The sequence below is a fragment of the Vanessa cardui genome, chromosome 27 (genome assembly GCF_905220365.1).
Source record: "Vanessa cardui chromosome 27, ilVanCard2.1, whole genome shotgun sequence".
Lineage (NCBI taxonomy): Eukaryota > Metazoa > Arthropoda > Insecta > Lepidoptera > Nymphalidae > Vanessa > Vanessa cardui.
In genome coordinates, this window is record NC_061149.1 from 3,879,362 (window position 1) to 3,906,195 (window position 26,834).

At 31.9% G+C, this 26,834-nt stretch overlaps 1 protein-coding gene across 4 annotated transcripts in view; it reads left to right on the forward strand.

Annotated features, from left to right (window-relative positions):
- LOC124541162 (homeotic protein distal-less) overlaps nt 1–26,834 on the forward strand; it is a 108,257-nt gene that overhangs the window by 75,237 nt on the left and 6,186 nt on the right. For 3 of the 4 annotated variants that reach the window (XM_047119023.1, XM_047119021.1, XM_047119024.1), the window contains 2 exons: nt 25,118–25,247; nt 26,274–26,461. In XM_047119023.1, the coding sequence (XP_046974979.1) occupies nt 25,118–25,247; nt 26,274–26,461 (318 nt within the window). The remainder of the gene's footprint in view (nt 1–25,117; nt 25,248–26,273; nt 26,462–26,834) is intronic. The other variant, XM_047119022.1, reaches the window with a different exon arrangement.

A 26,834-nucleotide genomic window follows, 5' to 3' on the forward strand; every position in this document is an offset into this window, starting at 1 on the left:
ATAAATTCACGCACCGTTGAGCACTGCGCATGTGTGTGTAGATATAGGATGTTCGCTTAATGATTGATTAATTACAAGTTTATATTTCGTTTACTTTCTAAAACTTTAACGTATATAGGTTGTGATTTGATTTGAATCTATTCGAGTTTAATTTCGAGGTTGAATTGGTGATGAGATATTATGTATAGTTTGGGTAATGTTTCTGGAATTCTGAAACTGTGTTCTGGGCAGATTTGCTTTGTTTTGTTATTAATTAATTAAAAAACTGAACAACTTGTTACCAATTTTTTATAATACTCATAGCACGATTATTGTTATCGATTTATCTATGCTAGTATTGTAAATGCGAGGCTAACTATGTATGTGTGTTTGGTGTTTGCACAGCCAAACTACTGAACCGAATTCGATGAATTTTAGTATGAAGCAAATTTGAGCCATAAGGATGGGAATTTTTCACCTATGATAGCTAGTATTAGATAAAATCTCTGGTATTCCAGGCCAAGTCGATGTAGATTATCATTAGTTTTCTATGTTGTCTTGGGTCTGGTCTGGGTGTTAGTGGTACCGTCGTTACTTCTGACTTTCCATAACACATGTGCTTCAGCTACTTATATTGGGATCAGAGTAATGTATGTGATGTTGTCTCATATTTATTTATTTAATTATCGATAGTTTAAGTTTGACAGATGGTTGAGTCATAGCAAGGCTGTAACATGGAATTTAAGTTGTCACTTGTGCAAGCACAGGGCGTATGGAAGGTTCTAGTAGTATTTTATACATGGCCAGTGTCTATAGTACTGTAGGATAGAAGTAACAATACGATGCATTAAAATTGCAAAGTTACCTAACATATCATTTAATACAAAAATCTATATTAATATTATAAATGTGAAACTAACTCTGTCTGTCTATTGCCCTTTCACTATCAAACCGCTGAACCGAATTTGATGAAATTTGGTATGAAGCAAACTTGTACTCCAGAAAGGACACAGGCTACTTTTTTCTTAACACATGACAACCAACACGCTAAAAATATATTTTATAATTTCAACCTAAATAAACTTGTATCATTCGATAACGTAATCATTTTATTCATACATACAATGATAATTCCACAATTTGACAGCATTTTTTTTTTTGATAAGTAATAATAAATGACTTTTCAAACACGCTGTATAACTCTTCGTACATGCACATCAATTATAAAGGCACCGCGCGGAACCGGCGAGGGCGATTCGGAGGTCAAGTCTTACTAACGAGCGGGCATTTTATAAAAACACAAAAAAAAACACACACAAACCAACCAACGGTTTGCGAAATTTTTCACTTAAATTCTTATAAACACGAAAAAAAATATTCATAGTATCGATTTAAAGATCCTCGTTGGTCTAGAAGGGCATCGTTGTTATAGATACCCTAAGGGTCGGGTAGGGTACCCTGAAGGTTACCGAAATAGTACACAGATTTGAGGTCAAACATTCCGAGATCCTGTGTTCAAACTCCATGTTAGACCGAAAAATTATATTATTAAGTTTTAAATTTTTTTTTTTTGAGTCGAGATGGCCCGGTGGTTAGAACAAGTGCATCTTAACCGATGATTGCCGGTTCAAACCCAGGCAAGCACCGCTGATTCATGTGCTTAATTTGTCTTTATAATTCATCTCGTGCTCAGCGGTGAAGGAAAACATTGTGAGGAACTGCATGTGACAAATTTCATAGAAATTTTGCCACATGTGTATTCCACCAACCCGCATTGGAACAGCGTGTTGGAATATGTTCCAAACCTTCTCCTCAAAGGGAGAGGAGGCCTTTAGCCCAGCAGTGGGAATTTACAGGCTGTTGTTGTTTGTTTTGTTGTTTAAATGTTTTTTTGTCCCGAAGTTCTTATCAATCATCTAGTCTGGAAATTAGAAGTGTAAAACCTCCCACGTCTCGGTAAATACATATCGCTGTTAATCCTGAGCCAATAAATAATTATAGAATTCAAATTGTTATACTGTCTTAAAATAAATAAATCTTCTGCATTCACAACAATATAATTGAAAATATGAAGCAAACTAGATGGCCCGTGAAACAATGTTTAGTAATCCAGTCATCAGTGAATTTTCATTTGCTTAATTATTGTCAATAATTCATCCCATGTTCATCTTTGAAAACTGCATAATATGTTGGATGAATACTTTAGAGCATTTGCCAAAAAAAAATCACCAATAAAAAAAATAACGTTCCATTTGCAAATATGACAGTGACAGGATTAGACTGACAGTCTCAGAAGCGAAATGTACATTATACTGTAAAGAATCAGCAAGAAACTCAGTACTTACGATTTTTTTTAAATATATCTGATAACACATATATCTTATATGAACATGAACGAATACTTCATGTATTTAATAATGTATATTCTTGTCGTGTTCTGATAATTAAAAATTGTTTTAGGAATCTCGTATAAAAAAACAAAGCAATTAGTCTTTACTAATTGAACACGAAATCACGAGTGTCACGTCAATAGACTAAATTTAAAACCAGTGAAACTGTGAAGCATTGTTATTTATATAATCTGTATTTCTATGACAGGCATAGACCCAATCGAAACCTAAATTACAGATCTTTACATAACAATGTAAGAACGCGTGTATCTTAACCGATGATTGAGGGTTCAAACCCGGCCAAGCACCTCTATGTATATGTGCTTAATTTGTGTTTATAATTCATCTCGTGCTCAGCGGTGAAGGAAAACATCGTGAGGAAACCTGCATGTGTCTAATTTCATAGAAATTCTGCCACATGTGCATTCCACCAACCCGCATTGGAAGATCTTGGTGGAATATGTTCCCAACCCTCTCCTTAATGGGAGAGGAGGCCATTAGCCCAGCAGTGGAAAATACAGGCTGTTACTTTACTTTACTTTACATAATAATTATTTTTTATTCGATAACATATTTAAAAATCGTACAATAGAGATATTTTGAAATTAAATCAATGACAAGACAGTCCAAACGGGCGGCCATGTTTGACGTTTACGGGTGCGTTCAGTAATTGCCGAATAATAATTTCAATTTTCGCACGGTAGACGATGGAAACTTATCCACGATAAATTATTAATAAATGATAAACCGTATTAGTTTAGTACAGTATTATTTATAATATTAATAATAATATTATATAATAAATCTTTATTTGATTTATTAATGTTTTAATTAGGCATTATAAAATGATACCTTTATAAGATATTTAGATATGTATAAAAAAAAGTTACAACAATGAAAATTATGGAACATTGTCTATGGTAACAAACGTATTCTATTACATGGGTCGTTACTTATGCAAAATTTTGTTTAACACATAATCGCTGACGATTACAACAATTACCGTCCTCACTAAAAGCTGATACAGATCTTAAATACAATAATCGCGCTATTAAACTTATTTAAGATACTTTTTAGTATCTGTTAACTCATATTAAATTAGGTATTTTTAGTCTGTTTATTTAATTGGTTGATTTCAATGAGACGTAATATAATCTAAAATGGATTTTTATTACAACTTAACCCTTTTTTATCTATATTAACATTATAAAGAGGTAAAATGATCGTTTGTATTTTCGCGGTATCTCCGGATTTAATAAATTCTTTCACTAGTAGAAAGCTATATAATTCCAGGCTATAGAATATCAACAACAGCCTGTAAATTACCCATAGCTGGGCTAAAACCTCCTCTCCCCTATCGAGGAGAAGGTTTGGAACATATTTCATCACGCTGTTTCAATGCGGGTTCGTGGAATACACATTAGGTAGGATTTCAATGAAATTAGACACATGGATATTTCCTCACGATGTTTTCCTTCACCGCCGAGCACGAGATGAATTATAAACACAAATTAAGCACATATATATAGTGGTGCTTGCCTGGGTTTGAACCCGAAATCATTTGTTATGACTGATTAATTATGACGTAGACAAAAATGATGGTCATATCGATTTAAAAAAACTCGGTTGCACTTGCAAATATGTGTTGCCAGTTTGACAGTCGATGCGATCAAAATAAAACACTGTAATCGATATCATTGATGATCACGCCTTTATTAAAAATGTTCACCCACTCATCAGTTATTCTACCGCCAAATAACAGTACTCAGTATTGTTGTGTTCCGGTTTGAAGAGTGAGTGAGCCAGTGTAACTACAGGCACAGGGGACATAACAGCTTAGATCCCAAGGTTGGTGGCACATTGACGATGTAAGGAATAGTTAATATTTCTTACAGCGTCATTGTCTATGGGTGATGGTGACACTTACTATCAGGTGGCCCATATGCTCGTCCGCCAACCTATCCATAAAAAAACAATTCACAACAAAACTTATACCAGTAGCGTTATATCTACTGTTTCGGAAAAGTACATATATAGTCAAGCAGGATAACATATGTCGAAAGAGGTTGTATATATTATTTATCGCCTCCTTGGTTGGCTGGCTCATAATAGTGATTCAGGGTTCAAGCCCTGGGGTTGCTTATTGATAAAATATATATTATACTAGAAGGCTTTTGCAAGCACTTTTGAATCGTCATTTAACAAACTATTAAATGAAGCTACTACCGTTTCGGAATTTAGATTCTACCGAGAAGAACTAACAAGAATCTGAGTAGATAATTTATTGAGTTCTTCAATCAAGAATTTCTGACAAATTGCCTATTTTCATACTGTTTTATAGTCTTTGGATCTGTTCTCTGAACTCTATGATCAGAGTAAGACAACATAAAGTGCACATATTGCACACACAATTGTGCAATTTAATAAATCCCACGCACTTAGCTAGCTGAAATAGCCCAGAGCGACGTCATCATATGATTGATGGCCCAGTCAATAGCACGCGTGCAACTTATCAGATGATTACGTGTTCAAACCCAGGCAAGCACTACTGAATTTTCATGTACTAAATATGTGTTTGTAATTCATCTCGTGCTTGGCGGTGAAGGAATACATAGGGAAGAAACCTGCATGTGACTAATTTCATCGAAATTCTGCCACATGTTTATCCACCAACCTACATTGTAGCAGCGTGGTGGAGTACGTTCCAAACCTTCTCCTCAAAAGGACAGGAGGTCTTAGCCCAGTAGTGGTATATTTACAGGCTGTTAATAATGATTGATTTTGATGAATATGATATTTTACGATCTTGAAGTGATTGCTTATTGTGTTATTGTACTAGTATTATTCTTTTTCCATAAGAAACCAAAGAGTTTTTACTCCAGCGAGTTATGTCCATTTGGAACTAACGAATTAACCAAATTAACCAACAGACCATATTACGAAAACCACTCAAAAAACCTCAACAAACCTCAATAATGAGGAATGTTTTAATTATAAATAACAACCGAACAAATTAATGCTTAGAATTACAAATTAATTTAAAATAAATAAAAGTCATTAGTGATGTTCATAGACGAATCGTTGATCGATACAAACATAACTATAAATAAATTAATTAAATAAACATCGTACGTTGTGTGGTCGCGAAATTAAAGCGCGTTACGATCACTCATAATCTTGCGGAACTAGTTTCTCACACATACATTAAAACTGTGCGTTTAAACACATACAAACGTGTAAAACGTCATACGTATACACGCACACGTCAACGATCACGCACACTAAGAAAAAAACTGATATGCATCGACCTACCAAGTAATTATATGTTTACAAACACCGTTCCTATATATTTAGCTATAGCACAGTGTAGTGATGGAGACATGTCGGTTATCGAATCGATAATTATTATAATTTCACTGTCATATAAATCATCTCGTATATTATATTCGACGCATGATTTTATTAATATATGTATGACTTTAAAGATGTTTCATAATTTCATTGTTTATTCAATGTGTATAATATAATTGACAACTGTCGTTCGGGACGCATCCATTGTCTTTTGTTTTTGCTTTTTAATTATCAAAGCAACTAGATGTGTATCGATAAATTTATCGATATATTTCTTGTTAAGGCTTATCGTTTAATAATTATGAGTTATAAATTCATTGTTGCTTAAATATCATATTATAAAAACAAATTACCAAGTGTCAACATTTTAAATGAAGTATATTGTTGTATTATATTTTCGAACTTATTGTATGTTATCGATAGGCGATCTCCTCCCTAACGCTGACGGTTCTCGCACGTACAAACAGACAGTGTTATCAGAATAATGACAGATCTCAAGTCGAGACGGTACGTGAGGCGAAGATACCGCAAGCAAATGCACCGTTCCGTTCTATAGTGACAATAATAATTTATTCAATATTCAACCTTGGTCCATAAAAAATAAAGACTAAATATACATTACTTAAAAGAGAAACTAACTCGACGACTTTACTTTTCATATTTCGAATTCCAAGCCATAAAATAGATAATAAATAATATTTTAAGCGGTAAAAAGTTGACTTGCAAAATCGAAATTATTTTTTAACATGTAGCAACACTAGCGGGAATGTTTTTTTTTTTTTTTGGCAAAATCTGATTTTTATCTTCAGGTTTATTTGTAAGTAAACGTTAGATGTAAATTTCAAAAGAATAGATTCTGAGAACAGATAAAAAATAACCATTAATCAAATTTATGTTATCTGTCCATCAGCCGACCGAGTACTAGGCGGACATAATCTCGGAAGAGTTAGATCACAATTTTCCGCTGCCTTCGTATATAAAAATTAATTTTATTATTTCCATATAAATTGGAAAAAAATTCAAGGCGTATTTCTTAGGTGATGATATATTTATTGAAGTCACGTATTGAAGTAGTATATTTCCATTTTTACTAAGAAAAAATAGTTAGAATCTTTCCAGAATAAATCCTAGACATATCTTTGAGGAAACTTTGGTAAAATTACCTCCGCTATTCTATGTTACTTAATGTTATAAAAATGTTTTACAAAGATGGATATGGACGATTATACACGGATCGATGAACGGTGATGAAAAGAATACTACGTCGAATAGATGATAACAATATACAATACTGAGTACCAACTTATTGATTTATCATAAATAGTTTTAGTAGATACATAATTCTACTATGAAATTATGGGCGCGTATATATTTTTCTAACTATAAATAATAAAATTTTACCATTTCTTTCGATATGAAGATATTTATATATAATACTAGGCGACAAATATCTTGTTCACGATAATTATTTTAATCTTCTCGTCAACAAGACATTCGTAGATAATGTCGAAATATCGAGAACAAAAAGAAAAAACATAGTAAATATCCCGTATCAAATAAATAGTAATAAAAATAACCATATTAATTTTAATTCTTATATTAGGTGACGTACTGCTTTACCTGTACGAAATTTAAAAAAAACTTTACCTATAGCTAATACATCGTCACTCACCCTTACCCCCTGGAAGTATCAATAAAAAAAATGGTCTATTTGACTACCTCCGTGGTCGAGTGGTGTGAACACCGGTTTTCATAGATACACCGCTCCGAGGTCCCTCCCGGGTTTGATTCTCGGTCGAGTCGATGTAGAAGAATTTCATAAGTTTTCTATGTTGCCTTGGGTCTGGCCTCTGGGTGTTTGTGCCGTCGTTACTTCTGATTTTCCACAACACAAGTGCTTTAGCTACTTACATTGGGATCAGAGTAATGTATGTGATGTTGTCTCATATTTATTTACGAATGACTAAATGAAGGCTGCCGTACATTTAATTTACCCATATACTCATACATTAAATAATATTGTCAGCAGCAAGTATGAACCTTTCAGATCAGCGTGTGTCAAATATAATTGCCCCATACATATTAATAAACTTATAATCTTGCTATAAATAAAGTGATCATATATTCGTGTGAATATGCTGATAAATTAAAATAGCAATTATGTATTCTAGCATCAAATAACTCTGATTCATCATAAATTATTAGCATTATATGTCGATCTATCATAGTGTTTTAGGTAATATGACAAGATTCAAATTCAAACACTATATAACAGCATATTATTTATGTAGATTCTAGTAATACAATCATTATATCTCGATCTCGTAACATACGAAGTAATATTTATTGATATATCTTATATATAATATCACAGTCGTAACATAGTATAGAACAGTATGCTTAGATCTTTCAAATTATGCAATTTATTAATTCCTTATTCATTCTCATCCATCCTCCATTTATTGGAATACAGTGTATTGGAATGGTATGAGCATATATATCTTTGATGACGCTCAATTTTGCCGTAAGTTTTACAGGCAGCCTGCCTGACAGAATGCCCTCTTAAGCATTAACGGTAAACAAATCTTAGATATAAATATTTAATTTGATTCCATAAGATTTCTTTGATCTGATCTACCTCTGCTATATAATGTTACTACAAACAGTTCCCAAATAATATATCCTTATTTATATGACAACACTATTTCCAAATATCGATTTATTTTCACTATGATTCCAATTTCATTTCTTTTTTTTACAAATATTTAAATTTCAAACAATAATAACATATTAATACTCCTGCCATTTAAATAGACTTTTTACTAACTTCCTAGGTATAGATTCCTTCATTAAAAATGTTTCTAAAGACACTGGTCCCTTTTTTTCAAATGTCAAATTACTAAAGAAAGAAAGGGATAAAAGAAAATTGTAATTATTGACTCGCTATGCGTTTATTAGTAAGGCTGAAAGGGCTATCAATTAACTATAAGTATGAGACGTTGGTATTTAGTATTTTTTTATATTGACTACAAAGGTCTTTGTTCAAAGTAGTTCTTATATGTGTTTAAATGTCCAGTGGGTCTAGTTGATAGGTTGTAAATCTCGATGTTCTGATTCAAAGCCCACACGTATATACTTAATGCGAAACCTTGAAACATAGCATACTAGCAACACGCCCGGCTTCGCACGGCAATGCCGATACAAAATGTACTACAGAAATTTTCATATTTCTTGACTATATTGTCCATATTATATACTAAAATTTTCCTCTCGAATCGCTCTCTCTGTAGTGTAAGTTCGATTTACCAAACAGATTAAATAGATATTATATTTTTATAAAACTTTGCTGTGCACACATACCGTCCGCAACGCTCGCCCATTTTTATACATTTCTCTTTTCCCGCGCTTTTTCGATGTGTCACTCGAAATGACAGATGCATAATTACACAGATAATATATATTTATACGAAATATAAATCTAGTACTCACTAATATGTAATTATAAATCTGTGTACATCACGCATCAAAATCCGTTGCGTAATTTCAAAGATCTAAGCATACATAGGGACAGACAGCGGTAAGCGACTTTGTTATATACTATGTTATGATAATAGTCGCATTAGATTCTGGTTGTCATGAAGGAAAATACGGTCACTGGGTACTGGGCGCATGTAGCGTGATGTTTCAAGGACTTTTACGTTTCTCACGTTTTATACTAACTCAGGTCTAGCTTGAGGCTAAGTTGAGATTTACGCAGGATGCAGTAAACGAGACATGATATTTAACTAATAATACGATAAAATATAAGTGTTATTTGCTGAGGGAAATCTAATCTTAGATATAAAGATTTAAAATCGAAATTCGTGTGCAGTTTTGTAGTCAAATTTATTGATAATCTCAATCGAAAATTGCTTACCAAATATGTTTTATGCAAGTAGATCCTATATCTCTATACAAGTTTAAATATGCAACGATTCAGACTGTAGATTCTATAAAGAACCGGTAAGTAATTATATTCGTATTCATCATAATATACTACATGTATATTATGATAATATATTTACATACAATTAAAAATATGTATCAAAATTAACTCATACTAACGCCTAGATATTATTACATCTGTAGTTATAATCTTGTTCAGTGTAATATACTTTGTTTGTTATTGTTTTTCAGCTAATGTCATGTCAATATAATTTAACAGGATATCTTTATATTTATAAATCCGGTAGATTGTCTTGTCTGTTTATAAAATGCCAACTATCATACTATAAGTTAGACGGTTTCTTTGTAATCTTTTTATTTTAATCTAATCTACGAAACTACGCGTTTCTTCGTTGTTTTGATTTATTTGTAAATGATGACGATATCTGTTCACACGTTTTAAATTTGTTTTTTTTTTTTTTAAATAAATAATAAATTGTATAGCGCCTTTTTCTAGCAGGCCAGTAACTATTTTCGCACTCTAAATCTTTATTAAATCGTAATAGTAATTTCAATTCATTTTATGATCTGAAAATGAAAGAGCAATATATTATATGTACAGGATATCTTATTTATCGTAATGATTTGAAGTTCTATACAGACACCAATAAAATAATTTCTTTACAATTTTACTCAAGTTTATGTCATATAATCAGTGGAAATTACTTTCATATATAATTAATTAACAGTCTAATAAAAGTTCCAATGCTGTCAAAAGTCACCGACGCGTTTGTATGTTAGACGCACATACAAGATTACATCTGACGTTTTCCGTCATCACATGAAATTCAGTTTTATCTGGATTGAACCGGTTTTCAATTAAAGCGATTCACATTTCGGGCAAACCTGCTAATATGTCAACTATATTGGATTCCTAGCGACCCTCAGCTTACGGGTGCAATACAGATGATATACCTACTACAGAATTTATTTACGACATCACATTAGAAACTTCTAAAATTATCAGCGTTTCTTTACTATATTGTCCATGTATTATATACAATAACCTTCCTTTCAAATCACTCTATCTATTAAATAGCGTACATAGGGACAAACAACGGTAAGTGACTTTGTTTTATACTATGTAAAGAAGATGACATTTGGAATATAGGATGGGAAAATCATTCACATAGGCATTAGCGCTGTAGGAATTATTAACCATTCCTTACGTCTCTGAAGCGTCACCAGCGATGGGGGATAAGATGTCATGTCCCTTGTGTCTGCAGTCACTGGCTACTGGCTTACCCAGCTTAAAACTGGAACACAACAATTGGTAGTAGAATATCTGGTGACTTTTTTATGATATAGTTTGGCGGACGAGCCTATGGGCCACCTAATGGTAAGTGGTCACCCTCATCCATAGACAATGACGCTGTAAGAAATATTACAATTCCTCACATCATCAATGTGCCACCTATCTTGGAACTAAGATGTCATGTCCCTTGTGCCTGTAGTTACACTGGCTCACTCACCCTTAAAACCGGAACACAACAATACTGAGTAATGTTATTTGGCGGTTGAATAACTAATAAGTAGACGGGCTTGCACAAAGCCCTACCACTAAGTAAATGACTGTAAGATACCCAGCCTCAAAGCCTTACCACCAAGTATAATCTAAAGATATAGGCTTCTCAATCATACACCTGCCTCTATCTTACACGTGCCTTAGTTTCGTAAGAAATTTTCACATGACATCAATAAAAATTCAAATTTAGAATACCGAGAAAAATTGTGACAATTTTCCACAAGGCTGCCTTTTCTCACGGCCAAACGACAATACGGTCTGTCCAAAAATCTTAGAATTACAACTAATTCGTATATAATTACGGAACCCGCTTCCGTCTTATGAGAAAAACCACAATTGCTCTGTTGCGTGCTGCACAGAAACTAAGATATAAAAAAACATATATATATTTATAATGATTTCGAACTCTAATACTAATGTAATAGAGTCGAGATTCGTGATGGAGCTATCATGATTTTACTTATGTAAAACCGATACAAAAGTGACGTTTCTCACGCCATCTCTATTTTTTAGTGTTTAATTTTTTTTTTTTCGTGTCGTAAGAACTAAAATTTATTGTTTAAATTTGATATATGCTAGTACGATAGTAGTTTTTACAATTGTCTTGCTAATTTTCGGTATATAATTTATCTTACGTGTTTTGACTTTCTACAAACGCTTTCTGGATATTCGGAAACGTATTACGCGATCTATACATAATATAATAAAATTGGAGTGTCTGTTTGTAATATTTTAACAGCCCTTATTTACTCAATGCATATAAGGCATACATACATACAAAAATTATAAAACGTGGTACATATACCATAATATTTTTTTTTACATTTTTTGTCTTTCTGTCTGTTTTTTCCGACTAATCTCTGGCAGATCAATGATATAATAAGGAGTAACTTAGGCAACAATAATATATTTTTTTAAATTCAAACGCGTGCAAGCTCGCGTGGCATAAATAGATTCAATACTTCATATGTTGCTAGTTTATTTTCAGTGTAAAAGCGATCTTATTTACAAACGTCGTTATTCATTTGGTATATGTTTATATTTTGCAGGATATATAAAAAATTAACTGTACTTTACTGATATACTGTAGCAAATGATGGAGAAGAGTAACTAGTGAGATTCTTGACGGCTCTTCTCTATAGAATCTTCTTTCTGAAATCGTGGTCACTTTACTTTTAAAGCAAAACTCACTTAAATACAGAATACTTTGTCTCTTTATTTATATTATAAGGTTTCTGTTTACAGAGTCTCTTTCCACAATGGCGAGAGACGTTGTGAGGAAACCTACGTACGTCGGATGCAATTCTGTTCCTCATTCTACCTCTCAAAAGAAGAGGCCTCATTGCACCAGTAGTTACTCTTATTTCAAATCAGTTTTCAAACTTACAACTGTAAAAACGAAGATCAAATAAATCAAAATCAATTACAGTTTAGCCTGTAAATTTCCCATTGCTGGGCAAAGCCCATTCCTTTAAGGAGAAGATTAGGAGCGTATTCCATCACGCTACTCCAGTTTGTGTTATTGTATAGACATGTGGCAGAATTTCCTTGAATTTAAACACATGTAGATTTTTTCACGATGTGTTCCTGAAAATGATTTGAACCCGCAATCATCGGTTAAGATGCACGCGATCTAACCACTGGACCATCAGCTCAACACCAATTAATATATCAAATGCACTGACAACAATTATACAACTTGAACTCTGTATTATTTGATCGTAAGTTACTCGCAGCCCTTCGATATTTTGTAGTCGAATATCAAAATAACGAGCATCGAACCCAATACCCTCGTTTGTAAAACGAAACTCAAATGGGACTACAGAACGTAATGTTTGCATATTATTTTATGGAATAATTTATTAGTGCTCTTTACGTATACTTTAATCTTGTAACTGTGTCAATTTAACCGGATCATACCGGTTCGAGTGGCGGATTATTCCGGTTGAAACCGGATTAAACTCAGTATGTTTATTTGTACTCATTTTATTATATTTTCTGAATGATAAAACTGGTAATTTCTAACACTAATTTTTAATTAAGATCGCAAATATATTTATGTAATATATAATTAGTGTAATATTTAATATCAAGTATTAAAATTGAGTGTTACAACTATTAAAAAATTTTAAATACACATAAATAAACAAAACAAACAACTGATTATGATTTATCTTTGCAAAAAATCAAAGTTATTGTATATTTATTTAATCCAAGCCAATTTCCCCGTTAAATCTAAAACATATGCCAAAATAGCCTCCCGTGGCGTTACCACGGAAACACCCCAAGAGAAAATTACAGCCAACTCTCAATTACAATTAGGGGCATTATAGGCTAACCCTTATTTGTATGATTAATCAAATTTTCACTCTAATAATTGGTGAGGATTTTTGGTAAAGATAAGTGATGTTCCATTGATAAATTTATCGATATTTTATTATTTAGATTTAGTTGTCGAAATCTTCTTGTCAATCAGATATTATATGTATTACCTTTGATAGTTTCATCGGCGTGTGAAAGGGGGGTTGGGGGGTGATTTGTTTCAAACCTTTTCGTATTCCTGACAATATATGACCAAAGTCTTGTTTTTTTTTATGGTACACTTTGACGGACGATATGATCATGATCATAATGTCACCACAGCCCATAGACAACGCCTCTATCGGCAATATAATGTAAACCAATCCTTACATCGCCAAAACGCCAACCTTGGGGATTAAGATGTTATATTCCTCGTGCCTGTAGTTACACTGGCTCACTCACCCTTCAAACAGCACAATACTAAGTACTGCTGTTTGATAAATACTGTGTTGAGACTTGAGACACACTGACTTTCTGATTTTCTTTCGCCGGTTCTTCTCATATCCGGGATTCTTTTTTCGAACCGGTAGTGTTTAATTTGAAAGTCAGTAAGTAAGTGTAATACCTCAACATTGAATTAATGAATTTGAGTTTGATAATGATGAAGTAGTTAAGTCGTGCATCTCTCATTAAGTAGGTAGTAACGAAAACAGTTTTTAATTATACGAAACAAATGAATATTTATGAGAGGTTAAATCGAATTTAACAGTGCTTGCATGCCCGAATCTCTCGATTGCTTTTTACCACAATCTCGACTTGACACGATGTGCCACGGGATCGATTCGCGACTTGAATAATTCAATGCGATCCCTTTTTGTCACGGTGGTTTATTACTATCCCGCAAATTTTCGGTATGGGGGTTATGGTGTTTGATGGTATTTCTCGTTCGAAAAGATTACCTTATATAGAATACGCGTTCAGGAACAACTTTGTAATGTTTTCATTACAGTACATTTGTATGTATGGATATAAAATCTTTGTTTTGCTATTGAGAGTTGAATGAAAATAATTATACCGATATAGAGTTAGTTCAGAATTTTTGAGGTTATACTTCTTTGGGTGTAAATTTACGGGCATATATATCTATATCACTGTAAGCTTGAGATCCCTTCTTTGGGGAATATTTGGGTGACATTCCACCACGCTGCTCCACTGCGTATAAATATAATTTTATGTGGCATCATGATAAAAACGCTTAAAGAGAAAGACATGATTTCCGGAGTTTTATGGCGTAATTTTCGTATTAAAACGTTCTCCAACTATTTTAGTAACTCAGCTTGAACAGGCTAACTAGCTAACTAATAATATGTATAAATTAGAATCACACCAAAAATCACCATATTCTTAGATCAAGGGTAATCCAAGGAGAAGGATCTTGTAAGGAATTGTTAATATTTACAAGGTAAAATGTATTGTATAAATGTATTTGGGCAACTTACCATCAGAAGAACTTACAAACCTGTTATAATTACAAATAATATTTAACAAATTATAATATCTAGGAAAAGAGAGAGAGAGAGAGAGAGAGAGAGAATATGCTGGAATATGTTCCAAAACCTTCTCCTCAAAGGGAGAGAAGGCTTTTAGCCCAGCAGTGGTAATTTACAGGCTGTTCTTGTCGTTGTATAATATCTAAATATGATTATTTGTCGTTCGAACCGAAGATCATCTCAAACAAATGAAAAACACTTACATTTTCCTATTAAATCAACAAGACGGACATAATTACTTAATATGACGTCTATATATACCAAGTACCGGTTTACACTCAACCGGTACTCGGACCCGATAGAAAAATGCAGTACGATTGATTTTTCTCCAAGAGATCACATCTTAGACGTCGTATGCGAATAAATTTGACAGTGACAGCTGTCATGAAATTAATAAAGAAATAAATCGTAATATCGATTTAAACGGAGAATGTGTGTATTAACACATTTGCATGAGCTAAAATAATTTGAGTTCGCTTTATATAATATGTTTTACAATTGTTTTTTTGAACTACACACTATATTTTTAATTATTGAAGTCGAATGATTGTTAATACTTCGTATTAACTTGATTTTGTACTAGAACTGTATACAAATCCCGGTGATTTATGAAGTGTATTATTGTTTGTAAACTTATGTAAAATGGTTTAAATAAATTAAAAAAATATATTATAAATTCGATTTAGCATCGAATAGAAACGAGAAAATGTGACGTTTGACTTTGAATTTGACAGTGACAGCTACTTGTCGTTAAATTTAAAAAATAAATAAATCGTAATATCGATTAAAATCTTTAATAAAATTATAAATTCAATTTATCATCGAACAAAAACGAGAAAACGTGACGTTTTACTTTGATTATGACAGTGACAGCTACCTGTCATTGAATTAATAAAGAAATAAATCGTAATATCGATTCAAATCTTAAATAAAATTATAAATTCGATTTAGAATCGAATAAAAACGAGAAAACGTGACGTTTGACTTTGAATTAGTGATAAAAGATATCAATACGGTCCGACGGCGGGAAAAAAGCCGAAGTCCCGCGCGTCGGCCTTAATAAAACTGTGTCGGCGAGGATAAAGACATTTCGCGAGAGATCCGCGGGCTTTCACTTGCACGGACAAAAAGTTTCGTTGACTTTTTACCGCCATCGTACCTTAACCTAAAACGGCACGAGACTTTTAAAAGTCGCATCAAAAAACTCGTAAAATAGTCATTTTCTATACTATGTAAATTTTAACTCACAAAAGTTCGGTTACACGAAATATTTGAGACGATTCTGTCATGTGTCATTATACCGTTTAAGGGGCACTGACGCCCTATAAGTCACAACAAAGTATCGCCATAAATTCACATTGCGTAAACCATTAGTGACGGTCGTAATTCGATAAAAACTGTTTGTCGACATCGATACGCTATAAACGTGATTAGCAATCAATAGCTGTTTTATCGCTTTGCGTGTTTCGAGATGAAGAAAGGCTTTCATTCATAACAAATTTGTTTTACACTAAACACACAGTACTCATTAGTTTTAATCGTTTGTATGTTACGTTATGGTCATGCTCGATGGTTCATTTATAGTTCTATACTAATATTATAAATGTGCAAGTAGCTCTGTCTGTCTTTCGCTCTTTCACGACCGAATCACTGAATCGAATTTGATGAAATTTGCTATGAAGTAAACCTCATCACAACCAAACCCCTACACCGCTGACAAAACCGTCGGTATCATCTAGTATTTATGATTATTTTACATCATTAAACTAATATCTATCACCGGTTCGCAATGTAGATTCTGTTAAATAATAACCGGCAAGAAACTCAGTAGTTACTCTTTTCTGATAATCGACATAGAATAGAATACAACAATTTAATTATTACTTAATAAACAGTAACATATATTTTAATTTGTTTTACATATATATGCATAATATGCATGCATGTACAGTGATTAGCGATATTCTTTTAATTTAATTAGAGTCATATCTTTAAGCCTTTGAGATGGTTATAGAAATGATTTTAATTATTGTAAAAAATAGTAACGGTAAACGTCACATCGCCGACTCTTATTTTGAGGAGGTTTGGAACTTTTTCCACCACGCCGCTTTGATGGACATATGGCACAATTACATCGGACACATAACGGTTTCCTCACGATGCTTTCCCTTGAAACAAAATTTTATGTAAAAAACGGCAATTTATTCTATGTTCGTAATTTGATTTCACACAGATATAAGATTTCATAATTAATTATGAAGTTTGATAGTATTAACCCACAGAGTATATAAAACTCAACAAAAGTGCCGCTCAATAAAACAACTCCAATAGTTTTATTCTCGGTAAATTTTATTTTTGTAATCGAAAGACAAACGTCGCAAACGATGTGACCGCGACGATGACCACTTGACGTATATGTGCCAAACGAATATCGAAAGCCGTGGAGATAACGAATACGAATCGATGTTTATCGATTAATTTTTAATCGATCGAAAATCTACATCACTATGAAATTTTAAAAATAGAATTCGTGAATAATTTAAATTGTGTTTTTTTATTAAATAATAAGTTTATAGTCTATTCAGGTGATTCTTCAGTCATAGTATTTATTATTAATATATTCAAATTTCGAGTCTTATTCATCGATATGCAAATAGGTCCATCACTTAACATAGATGGCGAAATTTATTAGTTTACAGTGACATCGCTTCATTTTAAATATCGAAAAATTCAGTTTCGCTTTTTTTTTAAAGTTATGAAACACGGAACTTATGTATTCAGGAAAAAACCTTTCCATAAATATTTACGCCTTGCTATTATAAAAAAAAAAAAAACACAATCTAAAACCGAAATATACCTTCTTTATTCAAACCTATTTTTAAAAGCATATATGAATACCAAAAAAGAAAACAAGATACGATATATAATATATAAGATATATATGAAAAAATATATTAAAAATCTGTCTAGCTACAGGCTATCTTAAGAACTGAAATTTCATGTCCCATAATATCTGAGTTCCCTCAGTTGGTAATCCATAGGCTGTATGTGTACTTCATACAAACAATATGTATATGTACTGACTTAATATTGCCCGTACAAAAAAATCTACAACCTACCTAAGCTTTCATATATATAAATCTGGTATCAGTATCTGTAGTAAATATTTTTTTTTATTTTGAAGTAAATGCATACATGACAATTCACAGCTGGACATTGACTTCTCCAAATAGAATTGATTCTTTTTTTAAATTATAATAAAAAAAATCAGTAATTTTTTATGTAAAATTGTTATTATATTTACATACAAGTATATTACTAATTTGTAATTTAACCTTTATTTTATAATAGTATGCTTACATCGGATGTGTAATATTTATCACGGATAATCACTACATACATACCTATATAAGTACATACACAAACACATACTGAGGTCATTATATCTTAGTTACTAAAGTTGGTAGTGTATAACAAAGTAAGGAATTATTATTATTTCTTTCAGCGCCAATGTGTACGGTAGTGATCACTTACCATCATATGATCTAATTTCCCACCTTCCTTTTTTAAAAAAAAACATGACACTATCCACAATAGCCTTTAAAGTTAAATTCATAACAAAAATAGATTAATATATTTAAAAAGGAATAAAAAAAAAATTAAAAAAAGAACAGTTCAAAAATAATGAACACAGACATAAAATGGCGTTCTATAACTAAAAAGGACAAGGGGGAAAAAATGAAAATCCGTCAAAATGCAGTACTCTTACGGTGGCCCAATTAAGATCGATTCTAAATCGTTTTCGAACTATTTTAGGGCGTACGATTAAAACAATTAACGGATTTTTAAATACAATTTTGTGGTTAATTTAATTTTATGTCACATCCATTTATTATATGTTTTTTGTTTGTATTTAAATATTGTGTCACAAAAATAAACTCTTTTTAAATAATAGAATGTGTTCCATTATTCAAAAAAGAAATACATTTTTAAATTGCCGTAGTTTATTTCTACACTTGTAATTATTAATTTTTTTTAATAAATGTCAAAATCTTTAATTTTTGTGTCAGCCATATTTCAGTCCAGTCAGAAAATAGAGTAAAAACTATTCTAGTCATTTTATAAACTGTAAATATTATAAAATGCAATTTAAAAAAGAAGAAAAAAAAGACTCTTTAATGTATTAAGACGTTAAATTAATATGATTCCAAAGTACAATGAAAAACTGACAGAAAGATATATGTAAAATTTTATAGTTTCATAGATAAGTATTTTTGTATTAAACATTAACATAAGACCTTATTTGTGAAACAATGGCATGTGTGTTCATCATTTCACGTTTCGTGTTACTTTATGGCGGGAATAATTTATAGTTACATATTTAAAAAAAAATCATTTCAACTCATAAAGGCGACGGTAACACGTTACACAGCCATATTTATTTATTAAAATATTTCAATTATGTGCTATAAATTAATTTCTTATTTTTATAATTATAAAAAAATATATATAATATATATTTCTGTTATTCATTCGAAAAAGTAATTTTCCAGTAATTGATAAAAAAAGAATAGTCGAGCATAATTAAAAAAATACTGGCAGGCGAGTATAGCATCCTTGATAAAAGAAAGACAATTTCAAAAAAGGAACGCTTCTCCACGTCATTCAGTGTCCGGCCTCGGTATGCAGTTTTGTACCAGCTACCGTTTTTTTATTGAAAAAAGCAAAGAACAGCGTCATGCGCTATCGGACATAACATTAATATTAATAACATTTTAGTTCATTATTTATATGTTCTGTATATATAATTCACAAATTGAGTCGTTTATACATTGATTGAAACATTTTGTAATATAATACGTCTATATGAATTAATTATTTAATAAATAATAATACACATTTAGTACTGATATTGACTTCATATCGAGTTAAGGTTATCTGTTGCATTCGATTTTCAAAATGGCAACAATTTATCGATTAAGCGTACTAGATAAATCCATTTGCGTATAATTTGTAGAAGGCAATAAATGTTAAACACAATGACATACACCTCTCGCATAACACCATCCATTCAAGTGGTGGAATAGCTGTATTCGCGAAGGTACCAACTTCTTAGTGCTATGCGGTCTATGTCCGATATTTCTTTGTACTCGCCGCCTCGTTGAATGCCGTCCTCAGTATAGGTATGCTGGCGTGTGTTGAATACCACCGTCCCTCCTGACGAAATGCTTTAGTCGAGAAAACTTGGTAAACGAAGAGTTATTTTTGTGCGAAAATTGATATTTTTTGAATTTCGAATTGATTCTTTATGAATTTATAAATCGAATAAATCTAAACGCGACGTATGGTTGCACTATTGTTCGATTTTCAAAGATTTTTATGTGTGTTCGAATTACGAATTTTAAAATTGTTTCCGTTTTGAACCGCCTTCGAAAAGATATTCGTTTCCGCTTTAGAAGTTGCACTATTTGCGAAACCACATAAGTGTTCGTATACTTTCAATACAATTTAAAGGTACATATATATAAGCTCTTATTATAAAACATTAAGATGCTTTCATCATTTACAGACTTAAAGTGATTTGTTTTTAATTCTAGAATTCCTTTCATTTTATAAAAAGTTTAAGTATTTTTTTTATGAAATTCTAGATAACAATGACATTTATTTTTTTTCGTCATAATTATTTTCAATGAGTCGAATACCCTTGTTCATACAGCCAAGGTCTTGTTTGAGATCGTTTAATAAATTGCAATGTTATTATTAAACATTTTATTTTCTATTAGACAATAATCATAGGTTCATATATATGTATTATTGACAATGTAATTAAAAAAAACATGTTATATAGTTTGTGGATATAAGTAACTGAACGTAAGATTTTCAAATAATCTATATTTCCATACAGAACCATAAATATTATTTAAACTTTTTCATCGATAAGTTCAAACTCCTTGCAATATATTTATATATATGAATGTTATTATATACATATATATGTGGTATAGATCACCAGCAATTGTGGTAAAACTACTATACATTAATTACTCATGGTCTATATATATAACTATGTTTTTTTTACTTCACAGAAGTAATGTCTACTGTTGACACTATTTAAAAAAATATAATCTGTGTGTAAGAATAGAATAACTAATAAAAATAATAAATAATTATATTATTATTGAACTTTCTCATGTGTATTTGGACAAATGTTACAGTAAATAGGGGAAATAACGCAATTGCGGTCGTCCATATGTTGCGGTGACCGCCATCTTGTTTTATATTTTTTTACGGCTATTGTCATTCGTTGTGGTTACATACAGCCAAGTATGAATTTTTATTTGTTCCTTTGAGGTTTTAATACAATATAAAATATTATATTTTACATTTTATAACACGTTTATTTAATACATTAATATAATAAATTGTTTATAATAGAGAAAAACATATATAGATTTTTTAATTAACTAATTATATTATCTGTGTAAAAGCATAGAAAATATAATATATGATTGGAAAAACTATGAAATCAGATAGTATAGAGTAATTTCGAAATAACCTTTCATTGGAGTCAATTGTACTGAATACCAATAGTATGAGTTAGGTATGAGGGTTAAGCCACCGTGACTTGACCCGACTAATCGAGGTGGGGTAAGGATGGGGTTTAGTGATGTAATTTAATAAAAAATATCGATAAAATATATTTATCATTATTTTGTTACTTCAATATATTTCAATCTTAAACAAATAATCTTGGACGTTGTAATATTTTAAAAATAATATCGAGATGTAATCTTAAAAGTTTCATGGATAATGACTTCATTTAAATATAATTATGGGTTGTAAGTACAAGTTTTTTCTTAATAATTAAATATTGCTGTATACAGTTCATTTTTGATATATATTTTTATTTTAGTTATAAATATAATAACACGTTTTATTAATTAAGCAAGAATGTAAACAATGGCAGGAAATTGATTTTACTTTTTTAAAGGTTGTATTTGTTTGTAAGTTTTAATATGAGTATATCGTATGACTATACAATATATTGGTACCTTGGAAGTGATCTAATGGAACTATAAAGTAGGTCCTACATATCAATGGTGTTATAAACTAGGTTAGGTCTTTGATTATTTGACGAATTAAATAATATTGCTGACAAATGATCTTCGTTCTCCATAGCAATGACATTTAAAATTCATTTAATAAGAATGTATAGTAAGACAACTTAGATGTCGCATCGACAAAATTCGTAAAACCGATCACACCCGAATTGAATACGCTATCCCAAATTATCAATATTTATTTCTCACGCGAATATGATCTTTACACAAACGTAATAACTTGTAATATCATATGACCTAATGTATTCGTCAATTTGAGGCTTCGATTTACATGCACTTGTTTTCTCTGACGCTAGAACCTATAGCGACGAATAGCGTCGAATGGCGCGATAGGGAGCTATTTCTATTGGTCGTGTAAATCGGCAATAATCGGTTTTATTTTCATTCCATTGCATTTTCTGATGCTACATCTAATTTGTGTCTTACTATATTAAGATATCAATTCGAATAGATCAAATTAAGAATTATAATTATACATTATAATTATACATTTGGCGCCATTGCGCGTAACTGTCAATTGAATTGTTTTTTTTTTGTCGTCAACTGTTATTTTCGTTCAAAGGCAACGTTCACACTTTCTTGAAAAAGTTAAAAATACGACACAATATTTCTAGTATTTTTTATATTATACTCGTATGTAAGATCTCATAAATGTGCCACGTGTTCGGTTAAGTTAACAAAGTTGTATTCATATAATATGTTATAAATAATGTATGTTGACATTTTGATTAATATTTTCCGACGGTTGTGTGAACACTTCGTTTAATAATGAATTGACAAATGTAGATATTTTCCTTGAATCTCTGCGACATATTTACGAGATACGTCGTTTTCATTCTGATATTAATATATATTTATGTTCTATATTAAATTATATATTATAAATTAATTGGAGTGGGAGTTCTATGTTGTAATTATGAGTTGTGATAATAGCACGTTAATATTTATATATTATATATTTTAACAAAAGCAAGCATGCTATTCTTTGTTACAATAAATACAAATCCTTGATTATATGTAATGGCTGGCAATGTCTGGCAAAGTTTCTTATCTTGGAAACATCAAGAGCTTATACCGCCACATTGCTTCAAAATGGAATGATGATTACAGTACGAGAAATTAAACATTTGTGAAACTGTGGATTTGACATCTAATCCATTGAATTGTTTAATATACTCTATGGTTATTTTAAACCAACAATTTGTGACCAATATTGGTGATAGAGCTTTGAGCAATTCCATTTAAGGTAACACTCATTTATTCTACCGCCAAGAAGCAATACCTAGCATCACTGTGGTCCAGTTAAAAGGTTTAATGATATACATAACAAGTGCCCAAGGTTGGTAGCGCATTGGCAATGTAAGGATTGGTTAAGATGTCTTACCGCGTCAATGTTTATGGGCAGTGATGACCAATTGCCAACAAGTGGCCTATTCGTCAATGTGATGACGAATTATATAAAAAAATAGACAACTCGTATTATTTGCTTAAATAAAACTATTTATATTGTCAAATATTTCCTTTTAATTACGAGATGAAGATAAAATTAGACATCGTACCTGTCAGTCTGAAATATAAACAGATCAGCTTTGTAATTAATACGAATTATTCAATTAAATATAACGTACAAAAATAATTAAAAAAAAAAATTACATTTAATTTATCGATATTCGACATCGACTCGGACATCACTACGTCAGTGCAGTAACGACTCACCCCCAGGCCACGCCTTCCCGCACGCAACCCTATGCGTGTCTCTACGTAGATTTTTTTTTTTTTAATACTGCGTGGTAGTTCGCTGAAGGATTTTTTTTTTCAGTGAATACTCGGAAAAGAAAACGTTATAATCGTAGTCTGTAGTATTTGCTTAGGATTTAGTAATGGAAAATATATATTAGGATACAATTTAAAAGTATTTCTATGAATGAAAACACTTAGTAATATTAGTAGAATAATGTTGCTTATTGCTTTATGTATGATTTCATTTATATTAATATTATAAATGTGAAAGTAACTCTGTGTGTCTGTCTTTCACGCCGAAACAGCTGAACTGTTTTTGATGACATTTGGTATGAATCAAACTGAAACTCCAATAAAGGACAAAGGCTACTATTATTGTTCTTATATTTCATTTATTTATTTTCGTGTGCGCGCTTGTGTTTATGTTTACCCAATAGTCAGGGGCCATCTGAAAATCAGTGCTGTGTATTAGCACAGCTTATACTGATATGAACGCCTTGCTACCTACACTGTGTTCTTTAAATTTAATTATTTTCTTCTGTATAATCGATGTAATGTATGCAATGATGTTCTAGTAAACAGATATGTCATTAATGCGCAAAAAGTGAAGACTAGAAAACGTCCTAATTGGGACGTTTGCCTTTAGTCGTTTTCATCATAATTATGCCAGTAATACGTTAAAATACATCATAATTATATAGTAATACGTTTTGCGTAATTAAAACATTTAGTTATCCCTTTTACTTATTGTTTTTATCAATCTATCCTTTTTACTTTTAACGAAATGTAAAATAAACGGTCCCCGGCGCGGCACACTTTTTTCTATTGTTTAGTATGGATATAACATATCTGTTTATTAGAATATCATTAAATGTATATGTATGTGTAGCAAAATAAATGGTTTAAATGATTTTGATTTTGCCTTAAATATGACAACCAACACCGCAGCGATCACAGCTACTATCATATAAAAAGTATCTTTTCTAGCCGTAGAAAAACTATAAGTTATTACTAGGTACACATAGCAATGGGATAGGTTAAACTACTTTTATTATTGTTCTTTAACATGTTTAAATGCATACATTTGTTTCTTATAAACAGACAAACAACCTATAGTGGGTTTAATTTTATGATTATATGATTAGCAACGATAAATATATATATCTTTGTCACCAGGTCAAGATATGGTTCCAAAATCGTCGCAGTAAATACAAAAAGATGATGAAGGCGGCCCAAGTGGGTGCTGCGCCCCCCGGCCTCGGCCTGCCACCCGGCAGCCCCCCAAACAATAACCAACTTCTACATGGTAAGTCAAAATGATAAATATTATAAATGTAAAAGTTACTCTGTCTGACTGTCGCTCTTTTACAAAGTGCTAAACCGAATGATGAGCCGAGATGGCCCAGTGGTTAGAACGCGTGCATCTTAACCTATGATTGCGGGTTCAAACCCAGGCAAGCACCGCTGATTCATGTGCTTAATTTGTCTTTATAATTCATCTCGTACTCAGCGGTGAAGGAAAACATCGTGAGGAAACCTGCATGTGACAAATTTCATAGAAATTCTGCCACATGTGTATTCCACCAACCCGCATTGGAACAGCGTGGTGGAATATGTTCGAAACCTACTCCTCAAAGGGAGAGGAGGCATTTAGCCCAGCTGTGGGAATTTACAGGCTGTTATTGTTGTGTTGTTGAACCGAATTTGGTGTAATTTTGTATACAGCACACTTGAACTCAAAAAAGGACATAGACTTTTTTATGACTGACACGTGACAACCAATAGCCTAGATAGTAGTCGAACGCGATTAAAGCCGCGGGCGGCTACTAGTATTCAGATAAAATAATAAACAGACAGAGGTTGTCTTGTCTGTGTGTATACTAACAATTTTCGTGGTCGATTTAACGCTATGGAAATTAATATTCTACAATTGTAGCTTTTTTAAATACTAGCAACCCGCCCCGGCTTCGCACGGGTAAAACACTGATAACAAATATACTACAGAATATGTTTATTTACGACATCATTTTAGAAACTTCTAAAATTATCAGTGTTTCTTTGCTATATTGTCCATGTATTGTATACAAAAACCTTCCTCTCGAATCACTCTATCTATTAAAACCGCATCAAAATCCGTTGCGTACTTTCAAAGATCTAAGCATACATAGGGACAGACAGTAAGCGACTTTGTTTTATACTATGTAATGATATTATTTGGTATACTGTATGTTCATAGATTAAATTCGTAACGTGTCAGATTAGCGAGGATGTTAACAGCTGTTTTTGTATGTAAATTGCTATAACAAAATCTAATAATATGAATTGTTCCCAGGTGGTGGGGGAAGTTCCAGTGGCTCCCAACATTCCCCGTCAGCGTACCAGAGTGGTCCGACACAGGCCCACTCGCCCACGCCTAGTTCAACGCCAGTATCAGAGCTGTCCCCTGGACTGTCTCCAACTGGGACGCCGTGGGACGTGAAACAGCCGCCTCAGCCGGCTTGGGATGTAAAGGTTGGATATGTAAGGAAAATTTGAGAACCATTGACTTTGAGCTACTATTATATTTAGATATTTGAGTAAATTTTATAGTTCCGTACATAAAGGGTAAAAAACCTGTTACTAAGTTATCGCTGTCTGTCAGTCCGTCTGTTTGTCACTCAGTATCTCAAGAACCACGATAGCTAGACAACTGAAATTTTCACAAATTATCTATATCAAACAAAAAAATAAATAAATAATTGTGCTCCCGTCCTATATATTTTATACCTCAGAAATATCAAATGAAATCTGTCAGCTGTTTAAGGGACTCCCTATAAATTTGGCTGCAATACTAAGAATTGAAGCGTCAGTAATATTTAAATCATTGTTTAATTAAATTATCAAGAAGTATATA